The sequence below is a fragment of the Macaca fascicularis genome, chromosome 1 (assembly GCF_037993035.2).
Source record: "Macaca fascicularis isolate 582-1 chromosome 1, T2T-MFA8v1.1".
Taxonomy (NCBI): domain Eukaryota; kingdom Metazoa; phylum Chordata; class Mammalia; order Primates; family Cercopithecidae; genus Macaca; species Macaca fascicularis.
In genome coordinates this window covers 33,620,589-33,647,907 of record NC_088375.1, presented here as the reverse complement: position 1 = coordinate 33,647,907, position 27,319 = coordinate 33,620,589, and the positions used below count along the sequence as shown (strand labels likewise).

Here is a 27,319-nt window from a genome sequence, read left to right as displayed (position 1 = left end):
GGAATGTTAAATAACTCACAGTAATAGGTTTCCATATAAAAATAATCATTAACTATTATATCCAGACCACTCTGCAGTATGGTTGTGATTTTTAGTTTTGCAAATAACCCATGTTTTATTTATAATATGTGGAATTTCCTGAGAATAATTTTTGTAGAGCGAGAGTTTTTTCTCAGTACCATTATGATATTGCCTATTAGGTAATTCCGTTTGCTCTCTTTAGAATGGAAGCACAACTAATTGTACCCTTTAAATCTAGGTGTTTTGATGAATTTACTTAGTGTTTAAATCTGTAAAATTTGTAAAGTATCAGGGACAAAAGCTCACTCAGTTTCCTCAAGTAATGTTATTTATTTTTCCTTTTTCTTTTTCTTTCTTTTTTTTTTTTTTTTGTAACGGAGTTTTGCTCTTGTTGCCCAGGCTGGAATGCAGTGGCGTGATCTTGGCTCACCACAACCTCTGCCTCCCGGTTCAAGCAATTCTCCTGCCTAGCCTCCCAAGTAGCTAGGATTACAGGCAGGCACCACCATGCCCGGCTAATTTTGTATTTTTAGTAGAGACAGGGCTTCTCCATGTTGGTCAGGCTGGTCTCGAACTCCGGACCTCAGGTGATCCGCCTGCCTCAGCCTCCCAAAGTGTTGGGATTACAGGTGTGAGCCACCGCACCAGACCCTGGTTTTTTGTTTTTTGTTTTTTAATAATATTTGTTACATAAATTTTGTCATGCAAACAGTTGTTTTCAAGATTACCTAGTATCTCCAGATAACATAAGTTCTTCACTGTGCTTTATATTTTCTGTATAACTCTTTTGACTTAATAATTCTGGCATCTTTTATTATGCTTACTCTTACTTCAGACAGCACTTAAGAAGGGAAATCATGAACGTTTGCCTTGAAAAGTTTGTGTGTGTGTGTGTGTATGAGCTTAGAATAAAGAAGCTATGAAAATACAGTGGTATAACAAACTTGTCTCAGTTTCAGTCTAGGAAGCTAAAGTGCTCATTGTTTTTATCATTCTTCAGAAAAGAAAGTATAAGTTCAAATGACAGTGCTGAAAAGCAGTGATTTTTTTAAATTTATGCTTTTAGTGTAGGTCTGCTTGTATTAATAGACTGGAGAATAGATTAGTTGTATTCTCAGGTACTTCGTAAACTGATTTTATGTTTTAAATCCCACATGATTTATCTTCAAATAGTTTACTGAAGTGAACTTTACCCAAGGTATTTGTATACTTTTCCACTGGATGGAATTATTGTTTTTCATATTTCACCAAGAGATTTGAATGAAAATTTATTTTTTCTTGATGAAGGTACTCTTTGAGGTAAATGGGAGCAATTTCAAACTTTTTTTGTTTTTTAGAATAGTTCGTAACATTGTAGTTTTCTACTCTCTTCCTGTAATAGAATTTGAAACATTTCAGTGTATTATTTGAGCAAATATTTCTTATTATTTATAAACTAATGTTATTGTAAACTGGATTTTAAACAAAACATGGGCATAAATATGTATGCCAGTAACCATGTTCCTTCAAACTAACAAATGCCCATCCAATATATGTACTCTTCTTAACATCCTCACATTCTCCATTGATGGATTTTTATTTTAATGACTCTCAAATAGTAACTCTTTTATTATTATTATTTTTATTTTTCCAAGAAATTATTGCCATAAAAATGAGAATTCATAGTGGAAAGAGACAGTGTCTTTCAAAGAACCAAGACATTTTTTATTAAAGCTGAAAAATTAACCAGTTAAGTTGTGCAAACTAGTCTTTAGTAAAATCTAAATATTGTTTTTTGTATTTAGAATATAACTTTTAATTTGTGGATGTAGCTCTTTGATTTACTTTGCAGTTCAATTCATCTATTTTCTTTTTTTTCTGTTTTTTTGTTTTTTTTTCATATAGATGACAGTCGAACTGCAAGCCAGTTGGATGAATTTCAGGAATGCTTGTCCAAGTTTACTCGATATAATTCAGTACGACCTTTAGCCACATTGTCATATGCTAGTGATCTCTATAATGGTTCCAGTATAGTCTCTAGGTAAGTATTGGGCAAATTACTATTTTCTTTTGTAAAAATGTCTAGAATCTAATTGAATTTGTGAAACACTTACAGCATTATTTTTAAAAGAGTGGGTTCTGAAGTAGCCTGCCAATTATTAGTTCTGTGATTTTAGGCAAGTTCCTGAATTTCTATATGCCAAATTTCTTCATCTCTAAAATGGAATAATTGATAGTATCCATCTCATAAGGTTGTAGCTTGTTTTCTTGTACTATCTATGTCTGGTTTTGATGACAGTATGCTCTCCTCATAAGTGCTCCCACCTCTGGATTTTCTGGAAGTTTGTATAGAATTAGTATTATTTCTTCTTTAAATATTTTGTAGAATTTGCCAGTGAAGCTTCCAGAAATGAATTTTAATTATCAATTCAATTTTCTTAAGAGATTTAATCAGATTATCCATTTCTTCTTGATTTAGCATTATAATTAGTTTGTGTCTTTTAAGACATTTGTCCATCTTATCAGGGCTGTTAAACTTTTTGGCGTACAATTATTCATAATATTGCCTTATTATTCTCTTAATATCTTTGGATTGTATGATGATTTTCCCTCTTTCATACCTGACAGTGGATTTTGTTTCTTCTTACCTTTTTCCTGAAGAGTCTAGCTGAGAAGTTTATCAGTTTTGTTGATCTTCCCAGAGAGCCAGCTCTTGGTTTTATTGATAGGCTGTATTTGTCTGTTTTCTGTTATCATTAATCTTTGCTCTTAATTATTTTCATTCTTCTACTTTTTGAGGGTTTAATTTGCTCTTATATGCTAATTTCTTAAAGTAAAAATTGAGATCATTTAGTTGATACCTTCTTTTCTAATATAGTTATTTTGTGGTATACATTTTCCTGTAAGTACTGTATTAGCCACATCACAAAAAAACTGATGTGATACTTTTCCATTTTAGTATAGTTCAAAGTACTATTTTAGCTTTCTTTTTATTTTTTAAAAAGTTTGTTTTTTAAAATTGACAGATAAAATTTTATGTATTTATTGCATACAGCATGTTTTGAAGTATATGTCAAAATACCTTTTAATTTCCATTTTGATTTTTCTCTTTGACCCATGGTTACTGAGGCTGTTACTAGTTTCCAAATATTGGGATTTTCCAGTGATCTTTCCATTACTGATTTTTTTATTTTTAAGGGACAGGGTCTAATTATGCTGCCTAGGCTATCCTCAGACTCCTGGGCTCATGCAGTCCTCCTGCCTCAGCTTCCCAAGTAGCTTTGACTATTACTGTACCCAGCTTGCTTTATATTATTTTTATCATTATTTGAAATGTTTAATGAAAGTTTATAATATACAGGAAAATAGAATGGAATAAGTCTTCACATAACCATCACCCACATTCAGCAGTGGTTAAGATTTTTCTGTACAAGTTTTATGTATCCTCTTCATTTTGATTACTTTTTGCTTAACTATTTTATTATTTTTTTTCCATGTTCCCTGACCACTTTTATTTTTTTATTGTTTTTTAATATTTTCAATTTTTTTTATAGATTAAATGGTACACATGGTACACATGCAGGTTTGTTACATGAGAATATTGCATGACACTGGAGCTTGGGGTCCTAACGTTTCTGTCACCCAGGCAGTGAGCATAGGTACACAACAAGTGTTTCATAAGCCCACGCCCCCTGCCTTCTCCCACATCCCCATCTAGTAGTCCCCAATAACTGTTGTTCCCATATTTACATTCATATGTCTTCAGTGTTTAGCTGTCACTTAAAAGTGAGATGATACATTATTTGGTTTTCTGTTCTTGCATTAATTCACTTAGGTTAATGGCCTCCAGCTTCACTCTTGTTGCTGCAAAGGACATGGTTTTATTCTTTTTTAAGGCTGTATTGTATTCCATGTGCCACATTTTCTTTATCCAGTCCACCATTGATGGCCACCTAGATTGATTACATGCCTTTGTTACTGTGAATAACACTGCAGTGAACATACTAGTGCATGTGTCTTTATGGTAGAACAACTTACTTTCTTTTGTGCGTATACCTACTAATGGGATTGCTGGGTCAAATGGTAGTTTTGCTGTAAGTTATATGACGAAACTCCAAACTGCTTTCTGTAGTGGTTGATCTAGTTTGCATTCATAGGAACAGCATATAAGCATTCCCTTTTCTTCACAGCCTTGCCTAGTATCTATTGTTTTTTTGACTTTTTAATAATTGCCGTTCTGTGATGAGATGGTATCTCATCCTGGTTTTGATTTTTATTTCTCTGATGATTAGTGATGTTGAGCTTTTTTTCATATGCTTCTTGGCAACTTGTGTGTGTTCTTTTGAGAAGTGTCTGTTTGTGTCTTCTCATTTTTTATTGGATTTTTTGTTTTTCATAGGTCAATTTAAGTTTCTTGTAGATTTTGGATATTAGGCCTTTGTCAGATGCATAGTTTGCAAATACTTTCACCCATTCCATAGGCTGCTTAGTCTGTTGGCAGTTTCTTCTGCTGTGCAGAAGCTCTTTAATTTAATTAGGTCCCACTTGTCAGTTTATGTTTTTGTTGCAATTGCTTTTGAAGACTTAGCCATAAATTATTTGCCAAAGCCTATGTCAGGAAGGATATATCCTAACTTTTCTTCTAAGATTTTTATAGTTTGAGGTCTTAGATTTAGGTTTTAATTGATCTTGAGTTATTGTATATGATGAAAAGTAGCGGTCCAGTTTTATTCTTCTGTGCGTGGCTAGCTAGTTATCCAAGCACCATTGATTGAATAGGGAGTCCTTTCCCCGTGGCTTATTTTTGTTAATTTTGTCAAAGATCAGATGGTGTAGGTTTGCAGCTTTATGCCTGGGTTCTCTATTCTATTCCATTGGTCTTATGTATGTTTTTGTACCTACCAGTGCCATGCTGTTTTGGTTACTGTAGCCTGATAGTATAAATTGAAATTGGGTGGTGTGATGCCTCCAAGTATGTTCATTTTGCTTACTACTGCTTTGGCCATTCAAGCTCTTTTTTTGTTCCATGTGAATTTTAGAATAGTTTTTTTCTAATTCTGTGAAAAATGACGTTGGTATTTTAAGGATAACATTGGATCTCTAAATTGCTTTGAACAATATTGCCATTTTAACAATATTGATTCTTCCAATCATGCTTATGGAAGAATTTTCCATTTGTTTGTGTCATCTTCAATTTCTTTCAACAGGGCTTTGTGTTCTCATTGTAGAGATCTTTCACCTCCTTGTTTAGATGAGTTTCTAGGTATTTTATTTTCTTTGTGGCTATTGTAAATAGGATTGTGTTTTTTTATTTCTTTCTCAGCTAGAACATTATTAGTGTACGGAAATGCACCAAATTTTGTACGTCAATTTTGTATTCTGAAACTTTACTGAATTTGTTTATGAGTTCCAGGAGTCTTTTGGCAGGGTCTTTATGGTTTTCTGTGTATAAAATCATATTGTCAGCAAAAAGAGATAATTTGACTTATTCTTTTCCTATTTGGATGCCATTTATTTCTTACTATTGACAGATTGCTCTGGTTAGGACTTCCAGTATTATGTTGAATAGGAGTGGTGAAAGTGGGCATCCTTGTCTTGTTCTAGTTGTGAAAGGGAATGGTTTCACCTTTTGCCCATTCACTATTATGTTGGCTATGGATTTGTCATAGATGACTCTTACTGTTTTGGATTATGTTCTTTTGATGCCTAGTCTGTTAAGGGTTGTTATCATGAAGAGATGTTGGATTTTATCAAAGACTTTTTCTGCATCTTTTGAGATGATCATATGTTTTTTGTTTTTTATTCTATTTATGTGGTAAATCACATTTATTGATCTGCATATTGTGAATCAAGCCTTGCATTGCAGGAATCAAGCATACTTGATCGTGGCAAATTAACTTTTGATGTGCTCCTGGGTTCAGCTTACAAAATACTTGTATTTTATGATACAGAGTATTTTATTATAATAATAATAATTTTATAATACAGAGTATTTTGTTGAGAATTGTTGTACCTGTGTTTATGAGGGATATTTGCTTGTAAGTGTTCTTTTATCATTGTGTCTCTGCCAGATTTTGGTGTCAGGATGATGCTGGATTCATCGAATGAATTAGGGAGAAGCCCCTCCTTGATTTTTTGGAAGTTTCAGTAGGATTGGTATCAATTCTTTGTACATCTGCTAGAATTTGTCTGTGAATCATCTGGTCCAGGGCTCTTTTTGGTTGGTAGTTTTGTTTTGTTTTGTTTTGTTTAAATTACTGATTCAATTTCTGAACTTGTTACTGGTCAGTTCAGATTTTCACTTTCTTATTGTTTGAATCTTGGGAGGCTGTGTGTTTCCAGGAATTTATCCATTTCCTCTAGATTTTCTAGTCTGTGTGCATAGAGATGTTCATAATAATCTCTGAGGATCTGTTGTATTTCTGGGGTATTGGTTGTAATGTCATCTTTGTCATTTCTGATTGCACTTATTTTGATCTTCTCTTGTTTTTTCTTTGTTAATCTTGTTAGTGATTTATTAATCTTACTTACTCTTCTGAAGAACCAACTCTTGATCTTACTGATCTTTTGTATGGACTTTTGGATCTCAATTTCTTTCAGTTCTTCTCTGACTTTAGTTTTTTGTTCTACTAGCTTTGGGATTAGATTGTTCTTTTTCTTCTAGTTCCTCTACATGTGATGTAAGGTCATTAACTTGAGATCTTCCTAACCTCTTGATGAAGGCATTTTAGTGATATAAATGTTCCTCTCTACACTGCTTTAGCTGCATCCAAAGATTTTTGGTAAGTTGTATCTCTGTTTTCATTAATTTCAAAGAATTTTTTCATTCCTGCCTTAATTTCTTTGTTTATCCAAGGGTTATTCAGAAGCACATTGTTTAATTTTAATGTTTTGTGAGATCTTCTTGATACTGATTTCTGTGTTTATTCACTGTGGTCCAAGAGTTATGCTTGGTGTGATTTCATTTTTTTTTTTTTTAATTTACTGAGATTTGCTTTATAAGGCCAAGCATGTGGTCTATCTTAAAACATGTTCCATGTACAGATGAGAAGTTTATATATTCTGTGGTTGTTGGGTGTAGTACTACTCTGTGTATGTGTATCCAGTTGGTCAAGTATAGAGTTTAAGTCCAGAATTTCGTTGTTAGCGTTCTGCCTCCGTGATCTGTCTAAAGGTGTGAATCGGGTATTGAAGTCTCCCACTATTTTTTTTTTTTTTTTTGAGATGGAGTTTTGCTCTTGTTACCCAGACTGGAGTGCAATGGCTTGATCTCGGCTCACTGCAACCTCCACCTGCCAGGTTCAAGCGATTCTCCTGCCTCAGCCTCTTGAGTAGCTGGGATTACAGGCACCTGCCACCATGCCTGGCTAATTTTTTTATTTTTAGTAGAGACTGGGTTTCATTATGTTGGCCAGGCTGGTCTCGAACTCCTGACTTCGTGATCCGCCCACCTCGCCCTCCCAAAGTGCTGGTATTACAGGCATGAGCCATCGTGCCCAGCCTGAAGTCCCCCACTATTATTGTGTGGCTAAGTCTTCTTGTAAGTCAAGAATAACTTGTTTTATGAATCTGGGTGCTCCAGTGTTGGGTGTGTATATGCTTAAGTATTTTAAAGCAAATCTCAGAAACTTATCTGCGTCTCTTAAAATGGATATTGTTAAACCACAGGGCTGCATCACATCTAAGCAAATTAACAGTAATTCCTTGGTATAATCAGATTGCTAGTTCATGTTCAAATTTCTTAGAATAAATAACCCTAAAAAGATGTGTTTTGAGGCACATCAGGAATTTGGTAACTTTTAACTTGTCAAATATTGCTAAAACTTGGCATGCTTTTCATTTACAGGACTAAGATTTTAATTTATTATGTATATGAAGATCTTAAAATCTAAGCCATTAGCTAAAGAAAGTATTGCAGGAGATCTTTTATTGTATTCTAATAGCTGTTTAACTCAGTAATGAATAAGACAAAAATCATAATACGTTCCTTTATTTTTCTGTGTTGGCATTTGACTGAGTAAAATTTGAAAATGCAGCAGGTTATGGGGTGCATTTTATTACATGATTTAATTAACAAAGAATCATTGATAACCTAGCACAGGCTAGACCAGACTAGGCGTATGATCATGAGCAGGCCGGACATGATGCTTGGATTCAGGAGAGCTCACAATCTTACTTTAGTGCCCTTAGACCAGACTAGGCGTATGATCATGAGCAGGCCGGACGTGATGCTTGGATTCAGGAGAGCCTACAATCTTATTTTAGTGCCCTTATAGATAAGAAATAAAAGAATAGTCTACGAAACAGTTCAGTTTGGAGCAACAGATTTGCATTCTTACTTAAATTCTTAACTGTATTAAGAATGTTTACTATGCTTTTAAGGACTTCAGAAATGTAGATTGAATGTGACATGGCAAGAATAAGTATCAAAGTTTACTTATAATATTGACCTGATATGTACGCACTTATCTGTAGTTATGTGACTTAGTTAAAATGTGATCCATATTAGAGCTCTGCTGTAGTGTTGATTTATGGCCTTGACCATTGTAAATTTATCCTGTATTGTATTTTCTTCCTTAAAAAAAATCAAAACTTTATTCTTAACATTGTTACAAAAGCAGTATCTCTACATGGAAGATGTGTGATTAGTTTTCAGTCTCTTTCATAAAAGAGTAATAATCCTTTTTAATTTTTTTTTTTTCATTCCTGAAAGCCATCTTAGTTTGGTTTTGGGGAACAGAGGGCTTTTTTTCTTTTTCTTTTTTTTTTCTTGAGACAGAGTCTCGCACTGTCGCCCAGGCTGGAGTGCAGTGGCACAATCTTGGCTCACTGCAAGCTCCGCCTCACAGCTCTGGTGATTTTTTTGCTTTTCTTAGTTTCTCATATTCAAACACATCATTGATAATAAATTTACATAAAGCCTTTTAATTCCTCCCCAAAAAATGAAATTTTACTAATTTCTTTCAGAAAGAGGAATAAAGAGGCCAGGTGAGGTGACTCACACCTGTAATCCCAGCAGTTTGTGGGGCAGGGGCCAAGGCAGGCAAATCACTTGAGGCCAGGAGTTCGAGACCAGCCTGGCCAGCATGGCGAATCTCTGTCTCTACTAAAAATACAAAAATTAGCCAGGCGTGGTGGCGTGTGCCTGTAATCCCAGCTACTTGGGATGCTGAGACAGGAGAATCACGAACCTAGAGGCAGCGGTTGCAGTGAACTGAGATCACTGCCCTGGGCAACAGAGTGAGACTCTGTCTCAAACAAAAAAAGAGGCCTAAACAAGTATTTGAGAAGGCAGATAATGTTGAATTTGTTGCATTATTTTGTTACTTTGCAAAATATATAATTATTCTTACTGTAAAATTGCTTGACATAGTGTTGGTCACTTAATGAAGTGATAATCTGAGAGAAAAAGCCAAACCAGAAACGTATTTTTTTTCCTTTGCTTATTTGGAATTAAAACCATACCCATCAGACCACAAGGTGGCAGCATTTGTTTACTTTGACACTATGTCAACTATTAAACAATAGACAAGGTATGGAATTGGTGACATATAGTGAAGTTCGCTCTCTTAAGTAGAAGATGGTCCTAGTTCAGCAATGGCAAGGAACAGGAAAGAAGACAGTTATTGCATTCTTTTTACACATAGCAATGATAGCATATTTTGCATTTTTTTCTTCGATTAGGTGTTCCGTGTCCACCAGAGAGAAATAGTTTGAAGCTGTGTAGTTTAAACTTAATATACTTAGTAGTGATGGTTGTCTTTTGAATTCCTAGTTTGAATTTTGTACAGCTAGATTGTTATGGTCAAAATTGTTGTACACTCTACTTCTCAAGAGTTTTTCAGTATTTTTACTTACGTTTGTTCAAACTGTTGGAATGGAGTTGTATCAAGCATTAGTAAATTCCTAAGAAGAAAATAGTTATCTGTGGTGGCATTGGTTGATGCTAGAATAGTCTCTTTACTGGTAATGTGGAGTGTGTTACCGACTCTTTTTTAGACAACATTATAAATATTTTACATCAATTCCCTAATTCATTTAATTCTTGTATCAACCCTGTGTTGCAAGGTATTGCTACTAATCTCATTTTACATATGAAAAAACTGAGATAGAAATTTTGTAACTTGTCCAAGGTAAACATAATGCTAATAACAGACAGAACTCAGATTTAGATACAGGTGCACCTGAATTCTAGTGCTCTTCTGTTCACTTAAGGACTTACTGAAACCTTATAAAGTTTCAGAAAACACTTTTCCTTTGAGACACCCAGAAGAAAGAGAGGAATTAATTCTTTTGAGGTTCTGGCACTGTGTATCCCTGTTTCTGTAAGGAGCTCAAAATAATGAACATTTTTTATACTAATTTTTTGACATGTAATACTGCACCTTAGATGTCACTTTTTAACCATAGTTTGAAAAAACTATTCAAATTAAACTTTATGTTTCTACAATATTTACAAGAATCATTTTTGCTAAGTTTCAATTTATAATGACAGCAAATGCTGATCCAGATTTAGGGTAACTTTCAATATGTTCCTTATTGTGGAATGCTTGTGAGCTTTCAATTTATACTTAAAAAGAGATCTCTAAGTAATTATTAACTTGTTTTCTAAGGAATAGATATGATTTTTAAGACTGCCAATATACTTTCTGTTTTTGTCAGAAGGTATTTCCATTATTGTCTTAAGTGTTATTGACCATCTGGGGTTGGTTGAGAAATGAGATGAATAGGAATGCAGAGGGAGGGATTTCCTTCCCAAATTTTGCCTGGGATCAGTCTTTTATAGCAGTTATTTTTAAAGCTGTGTTTTAGGCTGGGAGATTCATCCAGGTGAATGTCTGCCATGTTCAGACAGTGGCAGGGGTCTTACTGTCTTATTTCTTGCATATTCCTATGTCTGTAAATATTTGTTAAATGAATGCATGAATGAATGAAAAATCGTTTTACCTGCTGGGAGAGGATCCAGAGTAAGTAGGACTCTAGCATTTGTCCATATATGTCTACATATTTGCTTGTTGATAAGTATTCCTTTGAAGAAATAATCCTTAGGCTATACAAGAAGTTTGTGAATTACCAATGACATGTAACAGAAATATAAATTCATGTTAACAACTTAAAAAGGAATGTAAAATTGTCAGCAAGTGTTGGTGAGTTTTCTGCTTCTATGGTAATTCAAAACATACGTGATTCAAAATATAGGTTTAAAAGGAAACACAAACAATCTAAGCTTACACTTTGAAAGTCACTACATGCACTCCCACCCTTATAACTTCTATCCTAAGATTTTCCTGTTCTAATCTCAACTTGGTTTTCCTGTTTATTTTCCCTTGCCTTGTAAGAGGCTTGTCAGTAGTACAGAGTGAAGCCGTAAGCTGAAATAATTTTACACATATCCACAAAACAAACATTAATTAGGTTAGCATTTAAAATTTTAGAAGATTTGTGAAGATTTATCACAAACCTGTGTTAGGTATCCAAGAAATAAAAGTAGAACTTACGTCTAGAAGCCACATTTTAAGGTTAATATAAGGAAGATCTTTGTAGTCAGCAGTGTGCTGAGGTAGAATAACCTTCCTCAGGAGGCAGTTGCCATACATTCTTATGACTTTTAAAAACCAAATTCTAGCCTTTTCATTTAGAAAATCTTTCTGTGATGCTAAGATCAGTTATATATTCACATATATTTGTCTAGAATATTTTTATGCTTATTTTTTTTCAAAATCATACCTATTCATGTCAAAGAGGTTAAGTGCTGAGAATGTAAGAGTGATGTACATGGTAGTGAGGACACAGACGGTTAAGTGAGTGTACTAGGCTGTTCTTGCCTTGCTATAAAGAAATACCTGAGACTGCGTAATTTATAAAGAGAAGAGGCTTAATTGGCTTACGGTTCTACAGGCTTCACAGGAAACATGGTGCTGGCATCTGCTCAGATTCTAGGGAGGCCTCATCGTCATGGTGGAAGGTGAAGTGGGAGCAGGCAAGTCACAAAGAAGGAGCAAGTGAGAGAGAGTGAGGAGGGAGGTACCACATGTTTATAAAATGATGAGATCTTGTGAGAATTCACTATCATGAAGAGAGCACCAAGCCAGGAGGGATTCATCCCCATGATCCAGACACCTCAGGTCACGCCCCACCTCCAGCATTATGGATTACAAGTTCAGTATGAGATTTGGGCAGGTACAAGTATCCAACTCTATCAGTGAGCATATAGAATAAAGTGTTTTAAGTGCTATGAAAGTATTTACAGTATACAGTATGGAGAATAGTTGGGCAGAAGCAGGAGTGGTCGGGCATGGGAGCTCATGCCCATAATACCATTGCTTTGATAGGCAGAGGCGGGAGGATTGCTTGAGGCCAGGAGTTTAAAACCAACCCGGGACGCATAGCAAGACCCCATTTCTACAAAAATCAAAAAATCAAAAATTAGCCAGGCCTGTGGTGTGTACCTGTAGTACTAATGAGGAGGGTGAGGTGGAAGGATCTCTTGAGCCCAGGAGTTCAAGGTTACAGTGAGCTATGGTGGCACTACTGCACTCCAGCCTGGATGACAGAGGTTTATTTGTGTGTTTTTTTTTGTTTGTTTGTTTTGTTTTGTTTTTTGTTTGTTTGTTTTTTGAGTTGGAGTCTTGCTCTGTTGCCTAGGCTGGAGTGCAGTGATACAGTCTTGGCTCACTGCAACCTCTGCCTTCAGGGTTCAAGCTATTCTCCTGCCTCAGCCTCCTGAGTGGTTGGAATTACAGGCTTGTGCCACCACAGCCAGCTAATTTTTGTATTTTTAGTAGAGATGGAGTTTTGCCATGTTGGCCAGGCTGGTCTCAAACTCCTGAACTCAGGTGAACCACCCACCTCGGCCTCCCGAAGTCCTGGGATTACAGGCGTGAGCCACTGCACCTGGCTGGCAGAGTTTTTAATTTAAAAAAAAAGTTAAAAAAAAAAAAAAGAAGTACAAGTGGAAATAGATCCAATATATGGGTTCTGGGAGGTCTGTGGGGCAAGGCAGAAGAAGTATTTAAGAATATAGAAGAACTAGGGTAGCCAGAACTTGTGATTGTTTTGATGTTGCAGAGGGAAATAACTTCTAAGGTTTTGGCTGGAGCAGCCGGGCAGGGAAAATATGGGTATCATTTACACAGGTGGGGATACTGGAGGAGGACCTTGTTTAAGTAGCAACAGGGTTCACGGGGGATATCTAACATTTGACATAAATTCTCTGGTTATACAGAGATGAGGTGAGGGCTGTGAATTTGGAAACTTTTGCAGTTAGCAATTGACACCATAGTTGTAGATATATAGAACACTGGCTAACATTTGAAGACTTGGTAGCTAAGGAGGAACTAGTAAAGCAGACTGAGAAACTTGGAAAGGAGGATGAGAGAGTGTATTGCCATGCAATCCAAAGGGAAAAGGAGATAAACTGGTGGATTAGATCATGAGATCTTACAGATGGGATTGGATCTAAAGCAAAGTAACACTTCTTGCCTTAATTAGAAGGAAAGCCGCTTCCTTTTGGGTAATATAAGGAAACAAGAAAGTGGATGCAGAGGCAGGTACTTTTTTAGGTTTAGTGGCAGGGTGTTAAAGGGTCCTTAAAAGAGCTTATGCAGTAAGCAAGTGAGGGAGAACCCTCTGGAGATGGTGTTCAGGGAGAAGTGCTCACATCTTTGGCAAGAATGCTTTTTCATCTTTGTACTTCTAGCACTGGATAGTCTACTTGATATCTGTTGGGTATTCCTGTTTACCTGATATACCTGAGGAATACTCAATTGGAGAATAAATAACTCAAATTCAAGGTAGAAAATAAATAGTAAATGCTTGTGGCAAGTTGATAAAATACTGTGGGAGTTGACTAAAGAGAGTTCTTTTGAGGTGATGACTTTTAGTTTCCTGGAGACATTTGAAATGCTTCTTTAAAATTTAATGAATTCCTATAGATTATTCTTTCTGTGCTTGATTTTAAAGATAGAATGCAGCACTGACATACTTACTTTTATGACTTCATTATGTCCAAAACCATGTATTTCATATAATTTCTTTTTCTTTTTTTTTTCTTTTTTTTAAATTTTCTTGAGATGAAGTCTCACCCTGTTGCTCAGGATGGAGTGCAGTGGCATAATCCTGACTTTCTACAGCCTTGACCTCCCGGGCTCAAGTGATCCTCCCACCTCAGCCCCTGTGGCTGGGACTACAGGCGCCTACCACCATGCCTGGCTAATTTTTGTATTTTTTGTAGAGCCAGGATCTCACCATGTTGCCCAGGCCAGTCTCAAACTTCTGTCCCCCATTGATCTGCCCGCCTTGGCCTCCCAAATACGGGGATTACAGTTATATTTCTTGCAGAAGTTTGTGGGGAGGTAGTAATTGTTAAAGGCTGGGCTGTTGTTGTACTTAGCAAGTTTAAGGGGAAGATATTTTGCATTTCCTCTGGATAAAATGTGGAAGAAAAATAAGAGAATATAATTATTCACATATATTCAGTTATATAGACTACTTCTGGAGGAGAAGGCCTTGGTAACTCTTTAGAGTGCAACTCGTAATTTAAAACAGGAGTTAGAAGTATCAGTTTGAATGAATAAAGTTCATTCATTCACAGTTTCATGTAGTTTGGAAAAAAATGTGTTTTTATGTCAGTTATCTGGCTTAACTGGAAATAGGCTCAATTAATCATATTTAAATAAGATGAAATGAGACCTTCTTTGAAATTATTCTGTGTTTTATGTGGCATGTTGTAAATACTATGTAAATGTTTGGCATTCTTACCCTTTCAGACTTACCTGTTTTTAGGACAGTGCCTCACAATCATCTGGAGATATTGTTAAAACACAGATGGATGGGCTCCACTCTCAGAGTTTCTAATCCTGTAGTCTGTGCTGTGTGTAAGAATTTGCATGGAAGGAAGGAAGGCATTTCTAATAAGAAATATTTACATTTTTAATTCTTTCTTTTTCTTTCTTTTCTTTTTTTTTTTTTTGAGACAGAGCCTTGCTCTGTCACCCAGGCTGGAGTACAGTGGCGCAATCTCGGCTCACTGCAAGCTCTGCCTCCTGGGTTCATGTCATTCTCCTCCCTCAGCCTTACGAGTAGCTGGGACTGCAGGTGCCCACCACCACGCCCAGCTAATTTTTTGTATTTTTAGTAGAGACGGCGTTTCACTGTGTTAGCCAGGTCTCGATCTCCTGACCTTGTGATCCGCCCTCCTCGGCCTCCCAAAGTGCTGGGATTACAGGCGTGAGCCACCGCGCCCAGCCTAATTATTTAGGAAAAGATCATAATTACTTTTTGATAGACTTTATTTTATGGAGCAGTTTTAGGTTCCCAGTACGGAGATTTCCCATATACCTCCTGTTCCCACACATACATAGCATCACCTGTTACCAACATTCCCCACCAGAGTGGTATATTTTGAAATGGGAAAATTCCCTTGTCCCCCTTGCAGGGTGTGTGATGGCAGTGTGGCTTGTTTCTTTGGTGCCCTGCTGCTCAGAGAAGTTTTGACCCTACAGGGAGCAGGCAGACAGGCAGATCGTGGGAACGTGGGTTCCGACCCCACAGCAGTGTCTAGGGGTAAACGTTTACAGCTCCTGAAGCCCCAGTGGGCATATGTTGTAGAGTGCTGTTTTGGTTTTGCCATCTATAGGTAGCTTGTGTTAATCAGCTCAGTTAGGCCTTCTGCCTTATCACAAGGACAGAGGGCTTTCTGTATCCTGGGCTTCTTGCCTTAGTGTACCAGAAAAATTGGATCACACGTGGGCTTGGAGAATGAGTGCAAGCTTTTTTATTGAGTGGTGGTAGCTGTCAGGGAGGTGGATGGGGAGGCCAGAAGGAGGATGGAGTGGGAAGGTGGTTTTCCCCTGGAGTCAGGCTGCCCAGCGGCCAGGCTGTCTTCCAGCCATCCCAGCCAAATTCTGCATCCTGCTGCTGGTTAATGGCCTGCTGGTGTCTGCTGGTGCCTGTTGGTGTGTGCTCTTCCACCGATGTGTTCCTTTCCACGTCCAGCCGCTGTGTCTCTGCCTACTGGAGTGTCAGAGTTTTTATAGGTGCAGGATGGGGGTGCAGCGGGTCAGAGTGGTCTTGGAAAATGCAACATTTGGGCAGAAAAACAGAAATGCATGTCCTCACCTCAGTCCGTGGGCACAGGCCTGGCGTTGGAGTCCTCACCAGGGACCCAGACCTTCTCCTTCCAGCACTTCCCTGTCCCTCTTCCGTATCAATTTGTTACAATTTGTACCTGCATTTATTATCCCTAAGTCTATAGTTTACATGAGGAGTCGCTCTTAGTATTGTATGTTCTATGCATTTGGATTAATATATGGTATATATCTACCATTATAATATACTTTTTATAGTTTTTATATTTATACTTTGTGAATCAACAAAAATAGAGTTAAAAACCATTAGTTTCTTCTTGCCCAGTAAGTTGTCATATGAATGGGTTGCATGTGTACCAAGGTACTTATTCCATCTGCCCCTGGGAAAGTTGGATAGGGGCTGGGTCTGGAAAACAGCTGGTAACCAACTGTTACAAGGGCAGAAGGGATCAATCACATATAACTTAAACTTGTCTTAGTGCTGAACATTAATAGCGAAACTCTAGTTTAGAGACCAGAACAAAGGAAATATCTTTGTTTTTCTCAAAAAAGCTGTTACAGTTATTTTTTGGTGAAGGAATTTCATAGTGAAATTTGAAATTGAATTCATTAATGTTTAAAATACTGATGTTTCATCCTGGTGATTGACCTGCAGAGCTGGTCCTTAAAAGGAAACATACTCTTACTGTGCTGAAGAACCATCTCACCTTGACATAAAAGTCAGCAGACACTGGGCTGCCAGTAAATAACACAAAACATTTTGTAGGATTGAGAGGGAAGTTTTGAACTTTAAAAAATTTGGTCTCCCATTTATTCTTTTTTATGTTTTTGACAATTAAAATAGCAAAGTCTTTTCCATTTTATCACTGGTAGGAGTTTAGTAGGAGTTCACTTTACTATGTAGAGGAGGAAAAGCTTTTCTCTACCCTTTCAGGTTCAGTGGCTGGGCCTATGGAATAAGTTGACAACAAATTGACAAGAGAAAAGGCACAAACACTTATTTGAAGTTAAAAGTTTTACATGACATGGGGCATGGGGGCTGAAGAGGTGGGGGAGGTTCATAAAAGAAGGGAGAACCCCAAAGAAATGGCTAGATTTGGAGGCTTTTATATCATTTGAACAAAGAACAATAAAGAGAAATAACAAGAGAAAGGAAAGAGACTTTCAACTGCTAGGGTCAACAAATATATGCGGAAACTAATGGTAGATAAGGGCTTCTTAGTCCTGAAAGACTTGTGTAGATTCTTTTTTGGTGCCATGTCATCTTTGTGATAAAATCATTATCCCCAGGCCAGGTGCAGTGGCTCATGCCTGTAATCCCAGCACTTTGGGAGGTCGAAGCAGGTGGATCACGAGGTCAGGAGTTCGAGACCAGCCTGGCCAACATGGTGAAACCTCGTCTCTACTAAAAATACAAAAATTAGCTGAGCATGGTGGTGGGCACCTGTAATCCCAGCTACTTGGGAGGCTGAGGCAGGAGAATTGCTTGAACCCGGGAGGCGGAGGTTACAGTGAGCCAAGATCGCACCCCTGTATTCCAACCTAGGCGATGGAGCAAGACTCCATCTTTAAAAAAAAAAAAAAGAAACCTTATCCCCTTCCTGGTACAGGAAGTGGGGTGGGGGAAACATCTTCCCAAAAGGAGTTTATGTTCTGTTTTAGCTTATCCTATGTTTACTCTTTTTCCGTTGTCTTCAGCTCAAAATAATTTTATGCCAGAGTAGCGTATTTTGGGGTGGCATGTTTTGATCCCTTACAGCTGCAACTTACAAATAACTGATGTCGCTATATGTAAAACTTAATCTGGTGACAAGTGTTTTATAACATAAATATTTGACAAAGCTTCAATTCACCGTTTGTTCTAGGTATGATAGTTTCCCCATATATTGCTTCCCTCGGACATTTTTAGACATTTAAAACTTCTTAGTAAGATAGGACATTACTGTAAGAGCATTTGTCCGCATGTACTATTTCAGTTTTTTTCCCCTTTATCTGAGTTAATTCCTCTATCTGCTGTTCACAGTAAAGAGTTCCATAACATACTAACCCTTCACCTAAACAGATTTTAACCTCTGGCAGTCTCATCTGACTGAAACATAGTAAGGAAGGCTTACATGAAATAAAAAGGCACTGGAATGAAATGAATGCCATTAAATTAATGACTAAAACTCATATTAGTTTATTGGGTTACTTCAGGCCTGTTGACTTATACAAAATTTCTAATAATCTTAGATGTATGATTTGTGTCTCTAAATTATAAAGGGGAGAGTGATTGCAATAGGTAGGTTAAATGGCAGCAGCAAGAAATGGTAGCTACTGCAAGCTTGCAAAAGGGGAAGAGGCCGGGCATGGTGGCTCACACTTGTAATCCTAACATTTTAGGAGGCTTAGGCAGGCAGACTGCTTGAGCCTAGGAGCTTGAGACCAGTCTGGGCAACGTGGTGAAACCCCATCTCTACAAAAAATGCAAAAATTGGCTGGGTTCAGGAGGCTGAGGCAGGGGAATCGATTGAGCCTGGGAGGTCAAGGCCGCAGTGAGCCATGATCACGCCACTGAACCCCAGCCTGGGCAACAGAGCAAGACACCATCTCAAAAAAACGAAAAGAAAGAAAATGGGGAAAGAAATCATAACACTGCAGATAGGATCCCAAAAAGTAAAGCTGCTTATATTAATTTCATATGAGGTCAAATGGTTTTAGATATTTTAATGCACCCTGAGGTCACTGAGGTGTATTAGAGTGTGGTAGCTAATGTTTATAGGGCTATTCACATTACTATGTTCAGTATATTCATATGAAGGGAGTAAAGAATATATTACATTTGACAAATTACACTTGGGGGTTCAAAAGTTGGTTCCAGAATTTATTGAACTAATATTTTGAGCATATATTATTTTAGAGCAGTATGTAGATATGTCCTGGAAATGCTAGTGTCTCCATTAGCCTTTAAAAATAATATTAAAAAATATATCCCTATTTATATAAATGAAATATGACAATTTTTTTGTAATTTTTCAGTTTTTTGGAATTGTAAGTTTTCAAACTTTACATTGAATTTGTTTATATGCAAGGAAGCTTATTTTGATTGAGAAAAGTAAGGGCTTTTTTAAAATTTGCAAACTATGGACCATGGGCCAGATTTGGCCCATTATCTAATTTTGAAAAATCCATCAAGTACAGATGGTTTTTCCACTTTTAACTGGTTGAAAAAGATTTGTTTAAGCTCTCAGGATGTACTGCTATACTTGATTAAACTTCTATCATATTTTCAGACATCAAAGTGTGTCTGTGAAAGAAAGTGGCTTTTGTCAGATTTTCTGATCTATTTGTGATGAGTGGCTATTTTATGTTTTATCATTACTTACTTAACAGAAATAACCTATCACTTGGCCTGTCATACAGTAGACACTCCATCACTGGGTTAATGAGAGCTACAGATTTTATTTACATAATAACACATTCTGGTATGTACAGCAGAAAGTTTCCTATTTGTGTATTTTTACAATTGTTTGTCAAACAGAGCCCCCCAAAAAATGCCCTGAAATAAGACAGAAGCTAACCTATGGTTAGGCAACTTAGCTATATCATACTAACATTGAAACAGGGCTGTTTTTCTACCACTAATGATGTTTAGTTGTGTTCACATTCTCTCTCTTCCTCTTCCCTTCTCCCCACCCACGTCAGTAGGTGATTTTGTGGATAACTTTTGAAGTTATAAAACTCGATGCTTTGATCTGTGCTTGAGAGAGATTAATTTGCAATCTGATTTACATAATTTAAGAAATATAAAATCACAAGTTGGATAGTTTTTAAAATCACCTTTACTGTAGTATAATTTATATACAGTAAAACATTCAGTTTGATTTTTGGTATTTGTGTTAATGACAGTCAAAATATAAAACGTTTTCAAAAATTTACTCTTCCACCACTTGCAGTTAATTCCGCCCCTCTTTCAAACTCGTGCTGCAGGCAACTATTTATCTGCTTTCTGTCACTATAAAATAATTCAGCCATTTAAAAATTTCTCATAAATGGAACCATACAGTATCTATTCTTTTGTGTCTAGCTCATTTCACCCAGCTTGTTTTTGATATTCGTTCATGTTGATGCCCATATTAATAATTTATTTACTTATTGAGTAGTATTTTATTGTCTAAATATTCTACAGTTTATTCATTTGAATAATTGTATAATTTATTTGAATAAATTTGTTTGGGTTTTTAGTTTGTTACTATTAAGAATAATGAGTATTCATATACAGGTCATTTTGGATATTAATGTTTATATTTATTTCTTTGGGTAAATACTGGGATTTGGAATTGCTATGCTGTATGGTTAGGATGTGTTTAACATTTTAAGAAGCTGCCAAAATGATTTTAAGTGATTGGATTATTTTAGCACCTTAATTAACAGTTAAAAAAAGTCCAGTTGTTCGAAATCCCCAGCAACTCTTGGCATTGTTATTCTTAAATATCAGGCATTTTATTAGTGGGTATGTAATGGCATTTTCTTGTTATTTTTCTATGCTTTTCCCTTATCACTAGTGGTGTTTAATGCACTTATTAGCCATTTGTATGTCTTTTGTGAATTGTCTATTAAAATCTTTTGACCAGTATTTAAAAATCAGGTCTTTCTCAGCTGGGCGCTGTGTCTCACACCTATAATCCCAGCACGTTGGGAGGCTGAGGCGGGCAGATCACGAGGTCAGGAGATCGAGACCATCCTAGCTAACATGGTGAAACCCCGTCTCTACTAAAAATACCAAAAAAAAAAAATTAGCCAGGCGTAGTGGCAGGCACCTGTAGTGCCAGCTGCTTGGGAGGCTGAGGCAGGAGAATGGCGTGAACCCGGAAAGCAGAGATTGCAGTGAGCCGAGATCGCGCTACTGCACTCCAGCCTGGGTGACAGAGCGAGACTCCGTCTCAAAATAATAATAATAATAATAATAATAATAATAACAATCAGGTCTTTGTCTTGTTTAGTGATTAGAATTCCTTTTATATTATGGATGTGAGTTCTTTCTCAGATATATGTGTTATCAGATTTTTCTTCCTTGCCTATGGCTCATGTTTCTATTTTCTTAATAGCATCTTTCAAGGAACATGAGTGGTATTTAATTTTGATGAATTCCAGTTCATCCATTTTAAAAATTTTTCTACCCTGTAGAAATGTTTCTGCCCCGAAGATTTTTCTTCTATATTTTCTTCTATAATTGTAATAACTTTAGCTTTTAGTTACAGGCTTATAATCTATTTCAAGTTATTTTTTATTTAGATTGTGAGGTAATGGTTTAGGTTCATTTTTTTCTTTCTTCTTTTTTTTTTTTTTTTGAGGTGGAGTTTCACTCTTGTTGCCCAGGCTGGAGTGCAATGGCGTGATCTCAGTTCACTGCAGCCTCTGCCTCCCGGGTTCAAGTGATTCTCGTGCCTCAGCCTCCCAAGTAGCTAGGATTACAGGCGCACGCCATCACGCCTAGTAAATTTTGTATTTTTAGTAGAGATGGGGTTTCTCCATGTTGGTCAGGCTGGTCTGGAACTCCTGACCTCAGGTGATCCACCCTTCTCAGCCTCCCGAGTGCTAGGATTACAGGTGTGAGCCACCATGTCTGGCTGAGGTTCAGTTTTTTCCTCCCAACATAGATACTCACTTGTTCCAAGCATCATTTGATTAAAAGGTAACCTTTTCCTGTTGGCATCTTTGTTTAAAATGAATTGACTATATATATGTGAGTCTGCTTAACTGTCTGTTCTGTTATATTGATCTGTATGTCTGCTCTTGATTACTGTAGTTTTATAATAAGGCTTGAAATTCGATAATATAAGTTCTCCATCTTTGTTTCTCTTTTCAAAAGTTATGCTAGCTAGTATAAGTCCCTTACATTTCCATATACATTTTAGAATAAGAGCTCTTCTTTTTTTTCTTGCTGCAATGGTTTGAACGCATTTATCTGGTAAAACTCACATTTTCTTTTATATTTTTCTTCAGTGTTTTTTACTACTTGTTTTTATAAGAAACACAAAATGGGTTTCTGATTTTTTAAGTCTGCTGTGTTAACTGATATTTTGGGGACACATTTTTAAATATAAATGATGAAATTTTCTTCTAAACTATAAACTTATGCTCCACATTAGTTCTTGGTAGGATGAAATAGTTTCTTTATATCTTAGTTTTATGATTTCCTGATGAAACATCACAGCAATGACATTACCGATTTAATATTGTGGTCCTATTGGTTGCTTTGTAAATAACTGCTGGAGAACAGAACTGAGAAATTAGATGTATTTTATTTTGCAGTTTCAAAAGTTAAGAACTGAAACTAGCTTTCATATGTTTCTCTTTTGAGTGGTGTACTTTTACTAAATACACATTTCAAAGTGTTTATTAAAAACATTTTAAAGAGGACAAAATGTCATAGTAACTTTGGATACAAAAATATATTTTGTTTTTCAGCTCTTGTTATTTTTTCTACTAGATGTTCTAAATGAACAAAAGTTGATATTAAGTATATTGATTTTAAAGGGCATCAAGATGCATCTTTAATTTTAAGTGCTTTAAGGAGAAAGATATTTTATCACAAGATAAACACTTGATATTCACAAAAATGTTTCAGAATATAATCTATCAGGTAGTGTATTTATTTGTTTTAGCTATTCAGTGATAGCCAGAAGGAATAGGAAAGTAAATTTTTTTAAAGTAGTTGTTTTAAAGCAAGATCTTGAGGTTTTATGGAATTCAAACAAAATGAGCCACCTAATAAAAATAATAGAATAAAAATATGCATAGACTTTAAAATGTGGCTTAAATTTAGTGCCTATGATATAAAATCAAGTCCGTCCATTAATTCAGAATAAGGTCAGCAATTGTCTAGCAGGTTGCTATTAAAAAAACAGTTTAAAGTCAGCAAACTTAATACCAGCGATCCAAATTTCAACTCATTGCCTGACTTTGTAACACTAAGAATATTTTTTATATTTGCAAAGGTTGAAAAAAAATACAAAGGATAATATTTTGTGACGTGAAAATTCAGATTCTAGTGTTCATAAATGAAGTTTTGTTGGAACCACTGACACTGTTCTGACATAAAATTAATAGATATTGGCTAGGCGCAGTGGCTCATGCCTATAATCCTAGCACTTTGGGAGACCAAGCCGGGTGGATCACTAGGTCAGGAGTTCGAGACTGGCCTGACCAACATGGTGAAACCCCATCTTTACTGAAAATACAAAAATTAGCCAGGCGTGGTGGTGTGTGCCTGTAATCCCAGCTACTCAGGAGGCTGAGGCAGGAGAATCGCTTTAACCCGGGAAGCGGAGGTTGCAGTGAGCCGAGATCACACCATTGTACTCCAGCCTGGGCAATAGAGCAAGACTCCATCTCAAATAAATAAATTAATAAATAAAATAAAGATTTCACAAATTCCCTGACTGCAATTTTTAAAAAATTGTAGTGCCTTAATTCTAATATAAAGGAGAAATAAAAGGAAAATAAAAGAAGATGATTTTAATTTGTAAATACTTAGCTATTCTGTATGGTTAAAATAAGAAGATGATCAAAGAATAATTTATGACTCACTTGTTTTATTGCCATACAAAGATATTTTTTTTCTTAGGTTCACAGTGCTTAAGAGGGAGAGAATAATGTGAACAAGTTTCACACAGAATACACTTGATAGATGAGTTACATTAACCACATAGTGAGTGAGCTCCAACATTATTAAAGTCTGGTTGCTCAATTAGGATGGAAGCAGGCCTCAGTGGAAAGTAAAGTTTAATTAAACATTGAAGTGTGCTTTTATGTGAGCACAGCTGAGATCCTCAACTATCTGTAAGGTCCCTTGAAGTGAGAGGGCAGTGCTGGTGTTAGAAAGCAAGGCTTCAAAGCTCCAAGCCATGTCACAACCTGAGCCTTCCATCTTCTCAGAAGTGGCTGACAGAGTCAAACTTGACACAAACTAAGCTCTCAAAGTGCTGTCAAGCTCTTAGGTTTATATATGTTTGAAGTTCAGTAGTTGAAGTCAGTAACTCACATATGGGATCTGAGGAGAGGTGTAGTATCACATTCCAGAGGGGAGGAGGAGAAGTTTCAAGTTCACGTATGGGATCTGATAAGAGGCCACATTCTTGAAGTGGGGAGGGAATACACTCTAAATTCTTATTATAGCAAAGCATATCATTCATGTAGCAAACTATGTAAATATTTAGAATCATTTCAGAACTACACAGCAGGTATACCTGCATTAGACAATATAATGGATAATAAGATTCTTATACCTACTTATAATTAGTAAGTTTGGAATGTTCAGCAAATATTGGGAATGCAGGGGTCGTTTGTCTTTCTATGTAAAGTGGATTTCATTTCTATGCGCAGTTAATTATAGGATGTTCATTTGCATAAGGATGAGAAGTGTAAATATTTTTGGAGGTATAATGTAGATTGTGAGACAATATAATCAGTAGGATTGGAAGAGTAAGGGCAACAATAACTTTATCCTTTGCTCAGAGTAGAAACTTAGTAGGTACATTGAATCCTTTATTTCTTTCTGTAGTAATTAATAAAGTAATTTTGTAGTCACTAGACAGAAGTACTACAATTCCCATTTAGGAGACTAACACAGAAAACAAACAAATCAGGTGGTCAAATACTTTGTTTTAATTAAAAATGCAGTTGAAACAACATATATCACAAAATAAGATGATAGATACAAAAGTAAACATGTGATTGATAAATTTAAATAGGCTAAACTTCCTATCAATAAGAAAATATTTTTATAGTAGATTATAACAAACCACAAATCTGTGCTTATATAAAAGAGTTCTTAAGACTTTGAAATGTGAAAGTTGAAAGTAAGATTTAATTCAGGCTAGAAAGCATGAAATCAGTCTCTCCTTGTCACACACACACACACCCCCCCATTATAATGATCAAAGTTCAGTCTACACTGAAGTTTAAGTCTAATTGTAAATATCTTTATGTATTAAAAAATATCTGTGTTAACTGTAAGACAAAATAAACACATTTAGTGGTATGAGACTTAAATCAGATCTGAGTCCATGACAGATTAAGTGTACAAAAAATAAATGTTAATAAAACTGTAGAAGCCCTAAATAACATAATTAACAAGCTAGAACACATATACGAACATTTATAAAGAGTATACCTTATTTTAAATTGTCCATGGAACATCAGAAAATGTAAAGAATCTAGATCATGTACCAAATCTCAAATTATAGAATATAAAAATTAACGTTTTCTGAACACAGCACAGTAAAATCAAACATTTATTACAAACTTACAAAACAGAAAAAATATACCACATGGAAATTTAATAGCTTCTTTGGCAACTCCAGGATCAAAATGGAAATCAGACCAGTGTGATGAAACTTCTGTGTATCAGAACCTGTGGGACATAGCTAAAAGTGCCCAGAATAGAACTCCTTACTCTAAAGGAATTAACTACTCTAAAGGAATTAACAAAAAATATTGATAAAGAAGATATAAAACAATTTAATTAAACATCCAAGTAAAGAAATTAGAGAAAGAACAAAGTAAACTAAATGAAATAGAAGGAAATTAAATAAATATAAAAATAAGAATACATTGTGAAAAACAATTACTAAATCAATTCATGAGCTTTTAGAAACAAAAGATGAAAATTGTTAGTCAACCTAATCAAGTAAAACTGGAAGAAATTACTAGATGTTTGGCAGGAGATTCAGCAACTCAATTTCAGACAGATTAACAATCCTATTAGATTAAAATTGGAGCTGTCAAGTACACATGAGGTAGTAGTGTAGAGAGAGGTCTGGTTTGGGTGACAAACATTTGATAGTCATCAGTGTACTGTATAGATTGAAAGCCATGAGCCCATATGAGATCACCAAAGAAATCCAGGAAGATAAAAAGGAGATGAGGTACAAGAGCTTACCTTAGCTCTGAGATGCTTTTATTTTATATTGTTTTGTTTTGTTTTGTTTATTTTTTGAGATGGAGTTTTGCTCTTGTTGCCCAGGCTGGAGTTCAATGAATGGTGTGATCTCGGCTCACTGCAACCTCTGCTTCCCGGGTTCAAGCGATTTTCCTGCCTCAACCTCCTGAGTTAGCTGGGATTATGGGTGCCTGCCACCATGCACGCCTCATATTTTTGTATTTTTAGTGGAGACTGGGTCTCATCATGTTGGCCAGGCTGGTCTCAAAGTCCTGACCTCAGCTGATCCACCCACCTCGGCCTCCCAAAGTGATAGGATTACAGGCTTGAGCCACTGCACCCAGCCTGGGATGCTTTATTATCAAAGTGAAGATGAGGAGGAATGACCAAAGTAGACTGTGATGGAGTTGTCAGTAAGATAGGAGAAAAATCACTCTATTGTGGAAGAGAGAGCGATCATCTATGTCAGCTATTCTTGATGTTTAAGGAAGGTCAGAATTCGGATTTGACTGTTCTCTTTAGCAACCTAGAGGTCATTATTGACCTTCATACAGCATTTTCAGTGATGGAGGTAAAAACTTGATTCCAGTGAGTTAAGGAGAATGAGAGGAGAGATTATGGAAAAACTTTTTTTTGCAAAATTATGGTATTAGAAAGGAAAACAATAGGATAGTAGCTAAAATGAAATAGGATTATAAGAGGTATTTTGTTTTTTACTTGAAAAGGAAGAAGAACATAGAAAGGCTTATGGAAAAGATCCAGGATAGATGGAAAAATTGATTGATACAGGAGAGAGGAGGGAAATTAGGAAAGAATCCTTGAGTAGGTAAGCAAGGATGGAACTTACCGCACAAGTATATATTTTGGTTACATCTAGGAGCACATGCGTTCAGAATGACAAGAAAGGCCACAGAATATATCAAAACATGTTGGTATAAATGCTGATAAGTGGAAGATGTGGTTAGTGGGAGCCTTTGGAAAGTATCTTCTTGTTCTTTTTATATTTTTCAGTACACTTAAAAACAGAATAATTTGGCCAGGCACAGTGGGTCATGTCTGTAATCCCAGCACTTTAGGAGGCTGAGACAGACAGATCACCTGAGGTCAGGAGTTTGAGACCAGTCTGGCTAACATAGTGAATCCCTGTCTCTACTAAAAATACAAAAATTAGCTGGGCATGGTGGCACACGCCTGTAATCTCAGCTACTCGGGGGGCTGAGGCAGGAGAATCGGTTGAATCTAGGAGGCAGAGGTTGCATGAGCCAAGATCGCGCCCACCTCACCCCAGCCTGGGTGACAGAGTGAG

The 27,319-nt window shown here is 36.3% G+C and overlaps 1 protein-coding gene across 50 annotated transcripts in view; it reads left to right on the top strand.

The window, feature by feature from the left end:
- COP1 (COP1 E3 ubiquitin ligase) overlaps positions 1–27,319 on the top strand; it is a 256,894-nt gene that overhangs the window by 123,550 nt on the left and 106,025 nt on the right. For all 50 annotated transcript variants that reach the window (XR_012426194.1, XM_074019442.1, XM_074020276.1 and 47 more), the window contains one exon: positions 1,906–2,041. Coding sequence is in view for 49 of the 50 variants with exons in the window: in XM_074019442.1 (XP_073875543.1) it covers positions 1,906–2,041 (136 nt within the window). In the remaining variant the exon portion in view is untranslated. The remainder of the gene's footprint in view (positions 1–1,905; positions 2,042–27,319) is intronic.